This window comes from Sabethes cyaneus, chromosome 3 (genome assembly GCF_943734655.1).
Source record: "Sabethes cyaneus chromosome 3, idSabCyanKW18_F2, whole genome shotgun sequence".
Lineage (NCBI taxonomy): Eukaryota > Metazoa > Arthropoda > Insecta > Diptera > Culicidae > Sabethes > Sabethes cyaneus.
The window spans coordinates 236,147,707-236,167,254 of NC_071355.1; the positions used below are offsets into that span (position 1 = coordinate 236,147,707).

At 39.0% G+C, this 19,548-nt stretch overlaps 1 protein-coding gene across 1 annotated transcript in view; it reads right to left on the minus strand.

Annotated features, from left to right (window-relative positions):
• Positions 1-19,548, minus strand: part of LOC128742247 (trichohyalin) — a 65,790-nt gene that overhangs the window by 41,542 nt on the left and 4,700 nt on the right. The window contains exon 2 of the mRNA XM_053838542.1: positions 13,389-13,685. Coding sequence (XP_053694517.1) covers positions 13,389-13,685 — 297 coding nt within the window. The remainder of the gene's footprint in view (positions 1-13,388; positions 13,686-19,548) is intronic.

Here is a 19,548-nt window from a genome sequence, read left to right on the forward strand (position 1 = left end):
GTCTGTCTGTCTGTCTGTCTGTCTGTCTGTCTGTCTGTCTGTCTGTCTGTCTGTCTGTCTGTCTGTCTGTCTGTCTGTCTGTCTGTCTGTCTGTCTGTCTGTCTGTCTGTCTGTCTGTCTGTCTGTCTGTCTGTCTGTCTGTCTGTCTGTCTGTCTGTCTGTCTGTCTGTCTGTCTGTCTGTCTGTCTGTCTGTCTGTCTGTCTGTCTGTCTGTCTGTCTGTCTGTCTGTCTGTCTGTCTGTCTGTCTGTCTGTCTGTCTGTCTGTCTGTCTGTCTGTCTGTTTGTTTGTGATGCAACGATGTTCAGAGGTCAGTACCTTGGGTATAATTGCAGCGTCACAGTGGACAGTGGCAACCAGCAAATCAGATTGTATTCAAAACAAACATCGTAGTTGCATCTTACAGAGATACATAGCGTTAGAAAAATATTAGGGCATTTTGGTCATATATTCCGGTTATCTCCGCTGGTGTGAATCTGATTTTTTTTAATATTGATTTAACTATTTGATCAAACTATTTAACTATTTAGTGAATTTAGCTTATCACTTCAAAACAAGCTAAATTGAAATGTTCAAGAATTATCCTTCAAATAAAGCCAAATTTATAATAAATAGCACGATCTGTCTATATTTTATTTCAATTTAAAATTATAAATCACACAGGTCTGCATAAAAAACTGCATAGGATTCTTCAACTGAGTCTTGTAGATTGTCCACTGAATTCAGAAAAATAATAAAAATTGTCCATCGCGTCATGTTTTCATGCAATACTTGTTGAATAATTTTGAAAGAGAGTTTTAGACATAAAGCAGCTACTAAAACTATAGAAGCTTGTTTTCAACATAATAAATACAATTCGTAAATATCTATGGTAGTAAAAAAATTCAAGATAGAGGCTTATTGTCTGGTTATTTGTCGACTGCTATTATATATCAAATGTTTGGGATTTCGTTCGTTCAGTCGTTAAATATTAGTAGACGCTAAACTTTGTCTTTTACACGAACGCTTCGACCCCGCTTTGCATTAAATCGTTACATCACAGACTAACAGACGTAACACTGGAACCTCATTCCATGGTCAATAAAAGCGATCATTTCAAATTTTCGCTTAAGCCAAGACTCAAACAACAGTCGCTGCGCGAGAACGCCGCTCGCCTGCGCTGGCGCTGTTGTCAGATAATATACAAGTAAATTTATAGCACTGCTAAATTTATAGCAACTTACTCTGCGTAGTGCGAAGACTGCACAAGGTGATGCTAGTGTTTTTTTCCAAGTTTTAGGGGTGTTAATGAAACGAGGTTTTGTTAAAAAATTTGTTCGAGGTGTTACGTCTGTTGGTCTGTGGTTACATCATTCAGTAAAATAAAGTGAGCTGAAACCCCAACAAAGACAACACTGTAAGATAAAGGTAGATAAAGTGATAGACAAAGGCGACCAACATTTTGTAAATTACAAACAAATTATATCAGACAACAATCAATAGAGAAAATAAATAAAAAATGTATAGTCGTGGAATCCCTGAAGTAGGTCCCAAATCGAGATTGAAACGTTGGTGTAAAAAAGAAAATTTAGCGTCTATTAACATTTAACGACTGAATGACCAAAATCCCAACATAGAATTAGTCACGAGTCTTCTCAGAGTATACTAAAATTTAACTTGTTTTTAGTTTTATAGCTGCTAAGAAGCTAAAATACTAAAAAACCGTTCTTAATAACAAATGATTTTTTTTAATTTGGAGACTCATATCCATCGCATTCTGAGAATAAACCGATTTTATCAGTCAAGTCTAGGAATTGATTGAGTGATATGCGTGGTGGTGTAATTGCAAATGCACTCGACCGATAATCGAGAGTTTTGGGTTTAAGTTCCCCCAACTTCACAAACCCTCCTTTCGAAGAAAGTATGATATGGTGAAAACTTTAGTAATAGTATTTTGATTATTTTCACTTGTTATTAATTTATAGAGTTTAAATAAGTTTGAACTATATGAATTCATTAATAGTTTTTCACTGTTTAAAATAAATTTAACTTTCACCAAAATAAGTCATACAAGCACACATACATATATGTGAAGAACTTAAGAATTTATTTACCTCAAAAATTAGGGCAACTTTCTATAATATTTTTACTTTCCTAACATATTCGCATACCGCAGGTCAATATCAAGTACATACTACCAAGATACTACCTTAAAGCGAAAAATGTTTAACAAACTATCACACTTGAAACAAGTTCTTATAAAAAATGAAAAAACGACTTCCTCAAGACTCAATCACGAATGGCAAACTGTTTTTATGTGCATACCTGCACTTCCTCAGTAAATTGCAGTATAAATCTGGGTTGCACCAGGTTGTTATTTCATGCTCCTTCGAGTCTGTTCTATAGCCAGGAGGTTGACGCAACAAGTCAACGTTCGTCGTCGTCGTCCTCGTGTCAACAGCAGTGTGCAACTGTGCAAACAAAATCTTGATCTAACGGGTCGTCCACTCAGACACGCAGCCACATTCCAATGCTCCACAATGCCAATGAGGCAGCTGACATGACGTACGGTTTTAACCATTCCCAAGGCCAGGCCAACCAAGTCAGGATTGCTCAAAAGCTTTGAAGACATTTGACACGTCCGGTCGCGGCTGGAGGTGCGCCACGAAATGGAACAATGATGAGGCAGCAGTTTGTTTTCACACAATTTTGCCCATACAGACAGCGCAATAACGCGTCCAGCACGAAAATCGATGACCAGTTTCAAGTCATAACTCAAACATATCGCAACATCGGTTTAGTTTACCGATCGGATAATACAGTAAAATTACAAAGTACGAAATGGTGCTGGTGGTCGTCGCCTCGCTGCTGCTGGCAGCGATGAGTCACACAATTCCAACGTTTGGAGCCGAAAACGTTACGGGACAGGCCAACTACAGTCTGCCGTCGTTCGAGTCGTACTTGGTCCGTTTGCTTGCTCGTCAGCCAGCCGCCCAGCCATAAACTTACAGTGTATCTTTGCTCTTTCGCGACTTTGTAGGACTCGTACAATAAAAAGTATATGGTTAAGTATCGGATCGAGCGCCGGAAAAGTGCCTTCGAAAAGAACATGCAGGAAATCGAAGCGCACAATAAGGATTTTCTGGTGGGGAAAAGTTCGTTCCAGATGGGCGTGAACGTGTTTGCCGATTTGGTGAGTTCGATTGAGCCATACCTGTCTACTAGAATTAATTTTGATAAAAGTGGGGAATTAGAAGCAGATTTAATATTCGGCTCATTGAGTCAAATTTAATTTCTACAGGACAACGAACTGTACAAAAAGCGAATGGTCCGCATGCGGGATACCAACCATCGAAAGATGGACGTGGAAATTGCGGACGAGATGGTTGGAGCACCGGCGGGAATGCCCGCCAGTTTAGACTGGCGCGACAAAGGCTTTAAGACCAATCTGGAAAATCAGAAGACCTGCGGTTCATGTTATGCGTTCAGCATAGCCTTCGCAATCAGTGGCCAAATCTTGAAGCGGATTGGCCGCGTCGAGCTAGTCAGCCAGCAACAGCTGGTCGACTGTTCTTCGGTGGCTGGAAATCAGGTTTTGCCGAACGTAAAACTTATAAAGAATTATTTACTAAATAAAATGTTTAAACTTACAGGGTTGCGCAGGCGGTTCTCTCAGATATACACTCCGATATTTGGAAAGCAGCGGGGGAATCATGAGGCAAAGCGACTATCCCTACACCGGTGCGGTAAGTACCCTTCTCTCAATGAGTCATTTTCAGTCGAAATTGCCAATCCTGCCGCAGCAAGTAGCCAGTATGTGTCAGAGTCTAGAAAGGTAACTTCCTCGTGTCGTTTCACATTCACCGTAACAAAATTTTCCGAGAATTAGTTCCACTTTCAGCGAAAAGAGCACCATCATCTAATTAGAATGGAATCAACAATTTGCGGTTCATGCAAAACGGCAACAAATCAGTCTCGTTCACACTTTCGGTGTCCTAGTTGGGTGTTTGGTTGTCACAAGTTGTACGACAATGGAGACAGTAGCAGCAGCGCAGCGACGGCAACCGAAATCAGAAAAAAAGAACGAGCCAACTTTTGCGTGCCACAAAACATTCCACACCTCATTCAAAGGAACAACAGCAGAAAGCAGCAGTAGCAAAGACGGTGGCTCCGTTCCAGGTGGAGATCAGGTCGTGCGGTAACTTTCAGGAAACTTTGTCCTTTGCCGTGCTAAAGAGTTATTTCCGCAATAAAAAAACAACAACAAACACGATTCAAACAACATAGCCGGGGAGCGCAGGGGGGCGAAGGATTCCACGACTGTGTTTTTCGATGAACAGCCATCGTGACTCGTAGGAAACTCGCGCTTTCGGTGTAGATTTCCAGCTGATAAGAACGGAAAAGTGAAATGAATAATTGCTAGGAAAAAAATTGTTTCTGTAGGTTTTCTCTATTCCAACGAATTGGTATGGGGAAGTTGTTTCCGCGAAATCTGGGTCAAAGTGTTAAGCTATAAATAGCCGGACTGCGTAATTAGGTAGTATATTTAGTTAATTTAACTTGAGATCATCACACCGCATTTGAAGTATTAGACCTATCATGAGTATTAGCAATTCGGAAGATGGATTTTTGATGTCTAACAAGACTGTATCTACAAGGTGCCAATCAGAAGCAAAGAACTCTAAAAATTATTAGATTATGATCCTTTCAAATTTCTTCATTTATCCTTAAATATGTATTCGTAGTAACATAATAAATTATGATTTCCGATGCTACTCGTAAGAACAAACATAAAAATCCTGACTTTCTAAACTTTATTATTTGAAAATATGTACAGAATCTTAAATCTGTTGTTCTTAGCACTATAGGTAGGTTCACGGCTGAAAATGCCAGTTTCGTCAGTTCGTTTTATATAAAAATATCTGCGGTTTATTATAATTTATTGTTTCGCTTCAATTCGACTAATACATCGATTGTTAACGTTTAAATTTATGCTGTTTCCATCAAAACTAAAATGCTCTTTACCATTCTACTCTAAGTGATCGGAACTTTAAAAGTTTTAGTAGACGGCTCAAATTACATAGATTTACTAAACTTGCCCCACTTTGGGCGCCAGGATCTGAAAATCACTGGAACTCAGAATCATTCCAAGCAGTTTGAACTCAAGGGAGTTCGGACCGTGAAACGACTTATGATTATGATGCCATTCCAATCTCTCGACATCAACGAGATCGCCCAACAGTATCCGTACTATCGGAACTTGCCCGTATTCGAATCGTATTCTGACGTCCAGTACCAAACCAAAGGATATGTACGAAAACTTACCGATGAAGATCTGAGTAGGAACTATCCAAGAGTATGGTATTTGCCCGTCTTTCCGGTTTTGAACCACAATAACCCTGGGAAAATTAGAACCGTATGGGACAGTGCTGCAAAAGTCTTCGATGTTTCTCTAAACTCAACTCTGTTAACAGGCCCCGACTAGCTGTGCTCCTTGTTTGCAATACTGCTGCAGTTCCATGAATATCGTGTGAGCGTAACAAGGGATATCAAGGAGATGTTCCACCAGGTTCTTATGCGAAAGGAACACACGGTGCTCTAAATAGCGTTATTATCAAAAAAAATTCTCCATAAAATCCGAGTATACCAGTCGATTTGTATTACTTTCCACCATCTTCAGTCAAAATTTTAAAAAAATCGTAGGCACAGTTTTGGAGAAACGGCCATTTAATGTCAAAAAGGCGTAAATCTCGTAGAAAAAGACAAAATACATATACAATTGTGCTTATTTTATCACACAATGATTTGAAATAATCATACTGCAGTCATTATCATAAAAAGAACATAGTAGGCCTTGTTCTGCGCTACAACAAAAGTTAATGTAAGATTTATTTTTTTGAGATAGAGTAAGGTGGGGCAAAAGTCCGATTCAAGGATTTATCAGTACCGATTCCGTATAATTTGACAACATTGATATGGACTTGACATACTTTGACAGCTTAAAGTCCATCGTATACATTTACTATTTACGAATAATAATTGCAGAGTTAAATGGAAATGTTCAATTAATGCGGTTTGGATGTTTTATTTCGTAATACGGGAAACGCAATATAAACATAGTTGAAGCAGCATTTCACATTACTCAAGCATCTCTTTTGAAAATGCGGTGAGAAAAATTTACAAAATATATTTTACATAATTTAATCAAATCCCGCCAAGCCCCAAATGCAATGCAAATGCAATTCAATTAGTGTATTAGCAAGTGCACTAATTTCATAAATTCAAACTACGAACTTTTGCCTCGCGGTCAACGCACGTTTTCCGTGCTAATTTGGCAAAAGTGCGATTCGGCACCTGATAATAAAAATGAATACTATTTTAATACTATTGCTCCAGATGATTTATAGCCGAATGTGAAGATGTTGAGTTGTTACATCAATATTAAATATAGTTTACTGTTGTGCTTCATTCCATGAAAATTAAAGACAACTTCAAATGTCGCACTTATGCCCCACCTTACTCTAATGGATAATCAAGTAGAAAATCGTAGGAAAGTTTTACGAAAAATAAAAATGCCCACTAGCGTGGCAAAAGTTCGTTTGAATCCAATTCATAATTACCAACGCATTATTTACTTGTCCATGAGGGGTCAGTCCCGGCGTAGTGGTTAGCTCTCACGCCTCTCACGCCGAGGACCTGGGTTCAAATTCCAACCCCGCAGAAGTCACGAATGACCCAAGCTGGTTAAAGTGACTATAATCTAACAAAAAAAACTTGTCCATGAATCGCACTTTAGCTCCGCCCGTGAATCGCATTTTTGCCCTACAAGACGTTTTAAGGGCTTTGATCAAATTATGGAAATAGAAATATATTTTGAGAATTTCTCTCACCGCATTTTTAAAAAAGGTGTTTGAGTGATGCGAAACGCTGCTGCAATGTTTCAACAAGCAATAGCGTCCATATCAACAGGAGCCGTATTTGCCATATAACGAAATATTACATCAGAACCACCCCAAAGTAACATTTACACTTAATTCAGCAATTATGCTTCATAAACAACAAATGTTTACGATAAATTCAAGCTATCTCAGTATTCGACTATTCATACTAATGTTGTCAAATTACGCGTAATCTGCACTGATAAACCATTGAATCACACTTTTGCCCCTCTTTACTCTACACATATTCACAAATATGCAGTTAATTAAAGCAAAATTCATTAATATACGAGAAAAAATTGGAAAACTCCTTTTAATACTACAATATTTTATGTCTAAAGCTGGCCACTCACTAAAGAAGGCTACAAGTCCTAGCCAAAACGGCTTGAGTGGCACGTGAGTGGCAAGCGACTTTACATAATAACTTATTATTATTATTATTCAAAACTCATTAAGTCATTCATATTTCCGTTATATTGCATGCAGTATATCACAAAAATATTAAAATACTTCTACCGATATTTGGTACTCTTGATGCAATTGACTATTGCGTCAATTTTCTTATGATTTATGCTCTTTTTATTTTAAAGGGGCATATCTCCAAAACCGTGCCTACGATTTTTTTTTAAATTTCACCCAAATATAGTGGTAAGTGCTACAAATCGACTGGTGTACTCAGATTTCATGGAGAATTTTTTGTGATAATAACGCTATTTGGAGCACCGTGAACATCAACAATGTCATCAGTTCTTTTGAAAGGACGATACCGGCAAGATCAAGGTGTACGTAAAGACCGTAACGTCGTTCAGAGCTAGTTGCTCCCCAGCCTGCACTCAGTACGTAAAAAATGTTAACGCGGAACGCTTTGTGGGAGAGTTTCATCATCGACATCAGTCCACGCCATTACATGGACGACGCGATGTTCAGTACCGAGACGCCCGAGCACGCTATTCGTCTGGCACAAGAAGTTCGACAACTGCATTCTGCGGGTGGATTCGAAATTCGTAACCGGACGAGCAACTCGCTAGGTGCTAGGTTGGTACGAACGGTTACGCAATCCCTCTCAACCCCGATACACCACGAATTTTATTGGACCGACTCACGCGACGTTCTAAGCTGGATAAATTCAGATCACCGGCGATTCAACACATTCGTTCCCTTTCGGGTTAGCCTTTCGATGTTACAGAGGCAGCAGATTGACGCTGGGTACCGTCAAAACTGAATGAAGCAGACAATGGCACCAAGTGGAAAACAAAGCCCAATTCTACCCCAGAATCCAGATGCTTCCGAGGTCCCGACTTTCTCTACCGCAGTGAAGCGGAATGGCCCATGTTTCCTCAAAATCAGCATATATAGCCAACTGTACAAGCTATCACCCTGGCTGGATGACCGTGGAGTAATGCGGATGCGTAGTAGAATATCTGCCTGCGATTATGTTACCGAAGAAACAAAACGACCGGTAATCCTTCCCGTACACCCTGTGACCACCCTGTTGATTACCCACTACCTCGAAAAGGTCAATCATCAAAACCATGACACTGTCGTGAACGAACTACGTCATTACTCGCATTCGCGTTCAGTACGAAACCATCAGAAAACATTAGTCCGTATGAATAAAACAGTTTACATACTTTGCTTTTCCCGTTTAAATCGTATGGGAGCATTTGCTCTAACTCTTTTATTCATACGGCCTATTGCCAAAGGTGCGAAAAAGAATCCACGGTCCCACAACCTCCAATAATGGCCGACCTTCCCGCGGAACGGTTAGCAGCTTACACACAGCCCTTCACCCACGTGGGCGTAGAGTACTTCGGGCCTATAGAGGTCGTAATAGGCCGAAGAACGGAGAAGAGGTGGGGAAGGGTGGTCATCTGTCTCACGGTGCGAGCGATTCAAATAGAATTGGTCAACTCGCTAAGCACCAACTCGTGCATAATTGCACTCTGAAGTTCGAAGTCGCGGTACTCCAAGAACGATTTGAAGCGACTGAGGAACCAATTTCATAGGCGCTAGTCGAGAACTCCAGAAGCTTCGGGACGCAGTTGACGGCGACCAAATTAACAGCAACTTCGTAACCGCTGAGACGAGTTGGCATTTCAAGTTCAACCCGCCACTGGCTCCCCATATGGGCGGTAGCTGGGAGCGGCTGATTCGAAATGTGAAGAAAAACTTAATGGCCATCTGTCCTCTGACAAAATCATGGCCATGTGCCCATCGATGAGGATTCGTCACCAGCACTCATACCGAATGACTTTCTAGTGAGGTCGTCCGATGGTTCGAAAACCTTTACTTCATTGGATGACGGCGGAGTCCTCCTGAAGCAAAACTGGCGTACATCCCAAGCGCTGGCCAATCAGTCCTGGAAGCGCTGGTTATCCGACTACTTTCCCGACATCACAAAACGGACGAAATGGTTCGTCGATACGAAGCCGATTGGGCAAGACGACGTAGTGGTCATCCATCCTACCCAGTACCTGGTAACCCAGGAACGAAAGGTAAGTTCATCGGACGGTCGAATCCGATCAGCGACAGTTGGAACTGCGAGCGGTGTCTACGATCACCCTGTAACAAAACTGGCGGTTCTGTTATTGTTATTGTATTAAATATGATTATGCGTAGCTTGACATGTTACAATAATCTTACTTTTACTCGCTTGTGACCTTAAAAGGGCCATTGGTTACAAATAACATTAAAGCCAAAGCACGTTCATCGCCAATCTGACGTGCCATTCGAATGTCCTTCTCTTTTGACATGAATGGCAACAGGCACGTAAGTTAACGGCGTCGATTCACTGTCTTTTGCTCCACATAGCAAGGCTTTTGCTGTTACATAGCAGAAAATATGGCACATTCGCAAAAATTTCTGTTTTATTTGTATGAGAGTCTTTGTCCTCCTACCACAGGGGTGAGGGGTCTCAAACCATCATAAAATAAATTCATGCCTCTAAAAACTCCCACATGCCAAATGTGGTTCCATTTGCTTAATTAGTTCTCGAGTTATGAGAAAATTTGTGTTTTATTTGTATAGGAGCCCCCCCCCCCTCTTAGAAGGGGAAGAGGTCTCAGTACACCATAGGAAAAAATCCTACCTTCTAAATACCCCACATGCCAAATTTGGATCCATTTGCATGATTAGTTTTCGAGTTGTGAGGAAATTTGTATTTCATTTGTATGGAAGTTCCCAATTAACGGGGAGAGGGGTCATAATTCCTTTTCTAAAGAGGGAAAGGGTCTCAATTCACCATAGAAAAAATTCTTGCCTCCTAAAACATGCACAGGCCAAATTTGGTTCGAATTGCTTGGTTAGTTCTCTAGTTATGCAGAAATTTGTGTTTCATTTGTACGGTAACCCCCTTCTTAGGGGGGAGGCGTCTCTAACTATCATAAGAACCTTCCCCTGCCCCAAAAACACCTACATGCAAATTTTCACGCCGATCGGTTTAGTAGTTTTTGATTCTATAAGGAACATACCGACAGACAGACAGACAGACAGACAGGCAGAAATCCATTTTTATAGGTATAGATTGTGCCATTTTTAAATTCTAATTGTTTAGTATTTTTACATACTTTTGTTTTGATTGAGATCATTTTTGCATCATATTTGTATCTTTTTTCGTACCCTTTTACAAATTTTTGTACCTCTTTCATCTCTTCACGCATTTTAGGATTCATGATTTCTTGAAATATTTTGTAATAATTCTATCAATTCGTATTATTCCATAATAATAGGGTATTGTCGTTATCGTCGGGCCACTGTTATGGTCGGGCCATCACGATTGTACAGTTTTAGTAACTCATGATATCTATGCTACAACCATTGTAAAACTTCTTACTGTGATAGCTAACTTTTCACAATATTGTGAGTTTCAATCGTGTATTCAAAACACTCGTACTGAATTCAGTGACTAAATCTTACAAAAAAAGTTTTCCAGGCGCAATGAACTTTTCTTCAAGAAATGATTCATGAAATGCAATTATCGAGATAAATTTTGAAAATGTAAAAAGTGTGTTGTTCTCTACACGAAGACTATAGAAAAATCCCCTCCAGTAAGGTGTTTGGGAAGGCTAAGGTGAAATACTACAAAATTGCTATTTGTAAAGGTCGGGCCACTTGAGTAGTCATGGTTGGGCCACCATAATTTTAAGCGCAGAAGCGCAATAATCGCTAGAAAATGTCAGTCACGTAAATTGTGATAAAATAAAGCAAAATTAGTACGATAAAAACCTAGATTTTTATTGTTTTTATCATTGTAGTTGTATACTTCGGAAAAAGCGATTGTAGCAATATTGATTTTACAAGTTCGCCATAATTTCGCAAAAATGCAATTAAAAATACGGTATATAAGCCTATATGAGCCGTTGTTCCCGGAATTCATTGTTTTCATATCTCTATATAGAATTTCAATACGTATTTTCTGCGGTGGCCCAACCTGTACAACATGGCCCGGCTATGGCAACATTTTTTGTGTTCACGTAAACTGCCTATAAAAGCATAAATGTCCCATATGGAAAAACGTCAAGCGTGGGAAAATGAGATTGAAAGTGGCTGACTGATTTATATATTGTGCATCATTATACAAGAATTATTTTACTTTATTCGACAAAAACATCACGTTACACTAGTAATTGAACTATCCACATAAATTTTGTTGTAAAATTAAACACCAATGCAATATTTTTTTCAAAATTTCGAAGATGGGACAGTTATGCTTTTATTTAGAAGCGCAAGTTGCTAAATAAAAGCATGTCTGTCCCATATTTTTTTTTCAATTTTTGCCAGTACATAGTGAAAGATAGTTTCTGTGCCAAAGTATGCGCTACAGAAACGCTCCTATAATATTCCAAGATCTCAAGGTCGTGATTAAAGAAGGCAAGAAAGCCGTCGCGGTGTTGGACATAAAGTCGTCGATCTTTTAGAAACAAATATGTATTACTGTCATATTTCTTTGTTTGTTAAGTTTTTATCCTATTCAGGTGGAAATTAAAAGAATATTGTTTTATCAAAGGTATATGCCTAATGGTTGCCTCAGCTGACAGAAAAAAATTTTTATGATGGACAATATTATTATGGGACAGTTATGCTTTTATTTTTCGTATGGGACAATTCAGGTTTGATATTTTTTGGAAAAATTTTCGAACAAAGTCCGGCTAAATTAAAGTTTTTTAGATAAATTAGGGTATAAATAAGCTACTTTCGTGCTTTTCTCAAAATCGATAAAATTCCATATGGGACAGTTATGCTTTTATGGGCAGTAAAAGCCTATAACTTTTTTATTTTTCAAGCAACCAGCTCAAAACTTTCTGGAAATACACCTTATTCTTAGACCTTTGCAATGATGTATTCAGATTTCTGAAATACCTTTTGAAACGAAAGTTATGGGCGAATGCCAAAACGTTGCCCAACCACGTCGACACTCCTCTACTATCGAATCATTTTTTATATTTTTGTCCCTTCTTTTGTTTCATTTCTGTATGATTTTATTGTCATTTTTGAGTAATTTTTCTGTCATATTTGTATCATTTCGGTTTATGCTTGCATAAATTCAGTACCGTTTCTGTAACATTTTTGACACGAAGTTACGATGCTTTACATCGTTACAAATAAGTCGTCATTCAAAATGGCTCACCTGTAATTTAAATTTTGTTCAGGCAAGAGAAACATCGATTAAACTTATATTTGTACCATTTGTGTATTATTTTTGCGCAAAATCAACCCAATAGAAAAGAGGTAGTATGACTAATTTTTTGATCCTTCTGAAATCTTGAACATTTTCTGGTTTCCTGCCCGTCGGTGTGGAAGTCCAAAGTGAAGATGTGCGTGGCTAGTCTTGTCTAACGTAAAAAACAGGACTTTTTGTGTATCTGCTCTTTTATTCATTCATCCCATATAAACTGTACGATAATAAAGAAAAATCCAATTTATATTAGTGTCCAATCTAAATAAATCACTTTTTTCTAAACTTAATTGTTTAAAAACTGCAAAAAATTAAAATCGTGATTTATATGTTCAACAAAAATCCCACTCTATGTGGTTTATTCTATTCCAGAATACATTGGCTTTCATTGGTCGACGAAAAGCTTTTTAACGAAACATTCGATAAAAAGCTTTGTTAAACGATGAGCCGGCCCCAACTGTAACATCACCTGGTGAATAAAAGCTTCATTCAGCGAAGAGCTTTACGTTTCGCGCATTTCCTACACCATTGAACATTCTCCAGCGCTAGCGATAGGATAAAATAAAGCGGGTGGGTGCAGTTGAAAGCTTTGCGTGACTGAAGCACATTAAAAATCAGTTGCAACAAACATACTAAGCCGGCTCTAAAGTTTCAATTTGTACAGCGCCTCTATAAAGGTGCTTGCCGAGATGGTAGATAGCGAACGTTAATTGTTTTCTACCAATTTCTTGTGTTATTTTAGTGCATCGTGCTAATAAATCCTAGGTGCAGCTTCAAACATAATACTACCATACTAACGTATACTCAATTTTCGGCCCGGAATATTCCGCTGGCAGCACTTCCATTTGCTCCAACAACTGCTTCTCCTTTTGCTGTTGCTGTTTCAGCAGTCGAAGCTTTTTGCTGCTGCGACTTTTGCCCCCTCCGTCTCCATCCCCCGCAGCAATCGTATTGTTTTCCTCCGTTCCGATCAGCTGATTGCCTCCGAGCATCGTCGCCGTCGTCGTCGTCGCAGCGAACGACTGCTGACGGAAAATCGATGGAAACCCTCCTCCACCGGCAGCGGAACGCGATAAAGCGGTGAATCCATCGCTGCTGCCTGTTGAATGCAGGCCCGCGGCAGCACCGCCACTGTCGGTCCTGGAAACAAATCGGACAGGTTATGTCGAATTGAGCGTATTATGCGTGGGTAAGCCAGACGGACCGAATTGTCCCGAAGGGACGACTGGCAGCAAATGGTTTAATAATAATCAATCCGGATGATTGCCGCCGGATATGTAGGGGGAATTGTATAATCCAACAAACTGGTAGAAACGGTAAACTATGATGAAGTGCGAATCGATTCTGGCTTCGATTGTGTATTGATTGATGGTAGATTAAGACATTTACTAGAATCAATTATTTGCAAAACTAATTCTGCTACTGCCTTGGTTGCTGGTGTCATTCCTATCTTGAAGCCAATTGCATTTCATCATAAAAAAGAATGCTTTAATAAAAACGGTTCTTAACAATGACGCCTGAAGGGACAATGAAACTTGTTCAATAACACGTAGTGTTTTCAATGCCAAGCAGTTGATATCGATAAAATATTTTTTGCACAATTTAACAGTTGCAACAACAGTTTTTTTTATTAATTCCAATCGCAATACATACATGATGCCCGCCTCCAATCCGTAACAGACGTTACTAGCGGATTGCTTACGGAGTTGTTATGGAGTAAAATACAACCAGCAAACCTAGACGGCAAAGCCACTCACAATACCTATTGCAATAAACAATTTCATATTTATTTTTTCAATCTCCCGGGGACAGCCGTTCCGACGATGATGCAAGGATATCGTTGCACATAAGTATAGGGTACGCATTGTTCGCTGCACTTGATCCTGATGGAACCAACTGCTGCGCTGGTTGATTCCTTCGGAAAGGGTAGGTAATGCGGCAATATCCGGAATCCAAAATGAAAGATATGATATACGACGTCTATCGATGGATAGCTACACATGTGTCAGGGTTTCGGTAGCGAACCGTCTTGGTGCGCGGTCTTGTGTGCGATCAAATTAGGATGGGAGAATTTGTTAGCTCCGGAGAAATTATCCAGAAATTACTGCTGATAGAAAACCGAAAAGGTTACGGGCCCTATTCTGTAAGTCACGTCGAGTGTCATTTTGCTCGACTAGTCCACTTTTGGTATTATGTAAGTCACACGCGATACGATTTTGTCGAGTAACTCGACTGAGTCAACCGCTAAAAAGCTCACTGAGTCAACTGTCAGCAAGTGGTGGCTGAACTTGATTTGTTTTGGTTCTTTGTAGAGCCACTATGTTGCACGTTCTTCCCGCACTCGACACTCGACAGCCCAAGTAACAATTTCAGGCTGATCAAACGCTTTTATAGCTGATTTTATTCAACCTGTGGCTGATCTATGGTTTACGTTTAGAAATGAAAACCTTTTTTCAGCTCTTAAACATCTAAATCTGGTGATTTTATCAAGCTTCAGGCTAATTAATAGCTGCTTTCGAAGCTGCGATGAAGCTTAATAGGAACTTTTTTGCACTTTTAAATAGCCAATTTGCGCAATGCTGTCAATTCTATTTTTAGAACGAGAAATAGTTTTGCAATCTACTTTTCCAGTCGGTTAATCAACGCTTCATCAACCTTTATGCAGCCAAAAAAAATCTATTTTTAAATTTAAAAAAATGGAACGCGTAATTTTTATTTCTCCCGTCAACGCGATATTTTTAGTTTCGAATAACTTTAATTCGTATAAGTAAGCTAAATAATTAAAAATGCATGTCTTTTTCTCCGGGAATTGAACCCGCCATCTTTTGATCGATAAGCACTCACCATATGATCCGCCCCATTTGTATCTACAGAACAGACAGTGAGAATATCTTTACATCTGAAGCCTAGCCCGCCAAGCGTGCAGCAGTCGATAATGTCGATAACTGACAAACTTTTGCTGTCAGCCGAATAGCGAAATTCTATGATCTGACATTATGTGTGCTGTGACCCGAAAGAAAACTTGGTGGAAGTTTGTAAAGCCACTTTAACACTCTTAAGCAGCCTTAAAGCACTTCGAAAGCTGTGAGCCCAATGAAAGCTTCCACTCTACACTTTAACACCTTTAAGCAGCCGTAAAACGGTTTGACGTTTATGGCTGTTTGGAAGCAGATTGTTTAGCAGAAAAATCCGCTATTAAGCTTGTTTATCAGCTTTTGAGAGAGAACTGGTTTGAAAAACTTAAGGTAGCTTAAACATCGCTTATTCAAACACCATTTAAGTGCTTGCTTTAAGCAGCTTTGATCGCCTTTAACCAACCCGTAAACAGTCATTGCTCTTGCAATTCAGCTACCGTTGTTACTTGGGAGTGACTGTCGAGTTGTTCGACGTGAATTACAGAATAAGGTGCTATGATATATTCAAAAAACATATTTTGGGCAGAACACTAAAAAGATTATTTCCAAAACAACCAGATTTGAATTTATGACAGGAGAAATCGAGGAGATTGGAGTTTTAATAGTATGGTCAACTAGTTGTGGGCGAATTTCTTCTCCATTAGTTTCATTATACCGTGTACCCCCGTTGGTATGACCATCTTTAATCTGAACATTTTTAATCTGTACCCCGGTGGTATGAATGCGTTCACATTAAAAACCGATCAAGCGTCACACAAAATTGACGTTAAAATTGATCGGTAAATTAAAAAAAAGCAAAAAATCTTAATGCGTTTCCTCTTGCTCAGGAGTTTTGGCAATATAGCTCATATGCAGCTTACCTCTCTCCAGCACTCAAAATAGACCATTTTAGTCGAAACTGCCGAGCCAATTTCGTCTTATACAAACCGAACCTTTAGAATTCGCGCATGTTTGAAATGTTTTCAAAACGTCTGTTTTCGTCAAATCAAAACAACAAGTTCATAGGGTGCGCGTCTTGCGCGTGTGTGAAAATGAATACAGTTACCAAATATTCAAATTAAAAATTAACTCGCCCAATCTGAACGAGCTGTTTTTCATATTAGCGGGGGTTGAGTGTACCTACAATATAGTATAGCACACATAACAACTGCGGATATTGGATTTAAATTCGTAAGGGAGAAATTTATGTTGAAAATAAATTTGAATTATATTGAAGTGCAGCTGTTGTTGAAATTTTGATTCGTTGTGTGGGTATACTTGTGAGTGTAAGTAAGTGAGTAAGCACCATTCGCCATGAGCTTTTGGAAAATCGGTAGAGCGAATATTCCTATAACAGGAAACTAGAGTAGTTGCAGACAGGAAATAATGCTACAGGTTTTTTTCTTTTCATATCTCTATCAGATCGTGCATAGAAGAGTTTTTTTAAATGTCATTTATCCCAACATCTCCAAACTCCGCTAGGCAACATTGAATCTTTTGTTGTTAAAACAAAGAGGTTTTTATAGGAATTTGAATGGTGTGATCCATGCTCACAGCATGCATTTGTTTCTAGCAGTTTAGCCAAATGAAGGGTATTTTACCCTAGTTTTCTCATATGCCAAGTGGTTAAAGTATAGCGAGTAAAATAATGAACCCATATTGCTGCCTTGTGGTACACCCTATTTGTTTAACCCTAGAGCGGTCGCGCTAGTGTACTGAGTACACGCGTTTTCGAAAAACGCGAAAAAATCATCGAAATTTTAATCAAATTACATCAGGTTTTGGTTGTATTCGAAGATCTACTCTTCCTCTTTCTAATGATGCCAAAATATAGCAAAAAGAAATAAAAAAAGTGGTCGAAAGGTGCTTGTGAAAATGGTGTGTCTGCGCGCGTGTACTCAGTACACCAGCGCGACCACTAACGTAACTTTTTTGAAATGAAAAAAGTTACACAAGCGGTCGCGTCGTGTACTGAGTACACGGCGAGCAATAGCTCAAGTTTGTGAAGAGATAGAAGGTTGCGACTTTCGACAAAGTTGCTTATCTAGTTGAGACACATCCGGTGATATACAACAAAGTTCGGAACTGATTCGCTAGATGGCGCTAATAATGAAGAAATTAAATTCATTTTGGAATATTTTAGAACCGTAATGAGCTAGAAGGTTGCTATTTACTACAAAGTTGTTTGTAAAGCCAAGACGCATTTGGTAACGAACTCTGAAGTTTGGAACTAGTCCGCTAGATGGAGTATACGGTGAAATTTAATTCATTTGGCGATATTTTCGAACCATGACGAGATAGAAGGTTGATGTTTTCGACAAAGTTGTTTATCAGGTCAAGATACTTCCGATGATGGTAAATAAAATTCGGAATTAAGTCAGTAGTAGGTGGAGATGATGAGAAAATCAAATTATTTTCGGAATATTGCGGAACCATGATGACATAGAACACTGCTGTTCGCTACAAAGTGGTTTCTGTAGTCAAAACACGTTAGATAACGCATCGTTGTCCTTTTTATCATTGACTGCGTTGTCAATTCCAGCCAATCAACAGCTATTTTTATAGTTTCCTGACAGAAGCAATTGATACGTATTGCTTCAACTTTTATCAAAAGACAAGATGAAGAGCACAGACTGATCAAAATGCTTTTGACGAAGCAATTTCGTCGTCTACATCGTCTATATAGAAATATCACCAGGAAAAAATTCCTGGAAACCCGTGCTGCGTTTCCATAACATTCTTCAAAAATATTTTAGAGTGTTTGAGTCTCTATTCTTCCCAGGGTCGCTGATAGGTTTATTCGAAAATCTGGTAAACACGAATAAATGTCTGGCCAAAATCTGGCGATCAATTTGACCGATGGGGAGGACTTTTTCGGGAAACGTCTTGCCAGTTTTGTTCAACGTAGATATAAAATGTTGTCTGAAATTAGGAGTGATGACTCCTTTGCAGAACGGAGAAAAAGAAATCTGGCAAAAATCTGGGACATTACCAAATATCTGGAAGATTTTGAACTTTGGCTGGCATGCAATAAAAAAATCTGGTAAAATCTAGATTTATTAGCAAAGCAAAACCATGCATGGGTATAAACGTCCTTCAGAACTTGACCCTTCTTTATCGAAAGACTTCGCTGCCGGTTATTAGAGTACAGGAAAATCACTGGGCTAGTGCAAAGATCCTATTAACTCTGTAGCGGCACCACCCAGTCGAGACTCGAACATACGACGACTGGCTTGTTGGGCCAGCATCGTAGCCCGGAGCAAACTTGACGGGCTTAATGGCAACGTTGAAGCTTGCAATTATTAACGTGTGCGTGATGATTGGACCGAAGCTATTTGTTTTGCTAACGTGACAATACGACTGAAGTGCACTCTCTTGATACTCATTTGTATACATCTTACTTTTTTCATTGGGCTCCAGTTCTTTACTCTTTCCTTGTATTACGTGTGTGTTATTTCGTGTATGATATAAGTGACCGTAATAAGAATATTACGGGATTGTTTCCTAATGCACATTTTTCATTCTTATTATCATAGCAGGAAATAAAACAAACAAATACTCGTTCTGTATTGTTTTATGGTAAGTGTCAACATAACATAATGGTAAGTGTCTAACATTCTAATGTTTAAAGCATTACCTCAACATACCATAGCAAACTTCCCTAATAACATACTCATTATAAAACTGTACAACTAATTGTTATACAACTAATGTGAGCCATTAATAAATTGATATAAATAAAAGTATCGTAAGTGTGCTACTTGGGTAAGTTGAATAAGTATCATGTATCTCTAGGTGAGATATGTGCATTATTCAGTTTGTCAACATTGTCGATGATACACAAACTCTGTTTTGGGAAAATCGCCAAAAGAATACTATTTGCAAACATTTTGGTGTTCTCTTCCAGACCAGATAAGCCATTTTACCGTTTATTCGACATAAGCTGAGATATCGCAAATAGAAATATGATTTTACCAACTGCGACATCTAACGGGACAGTTCCGAATTTGACCGATCATTTTCAAATTCGTCTTGTCTAGACACACAACTTTGTCAAAAACCGT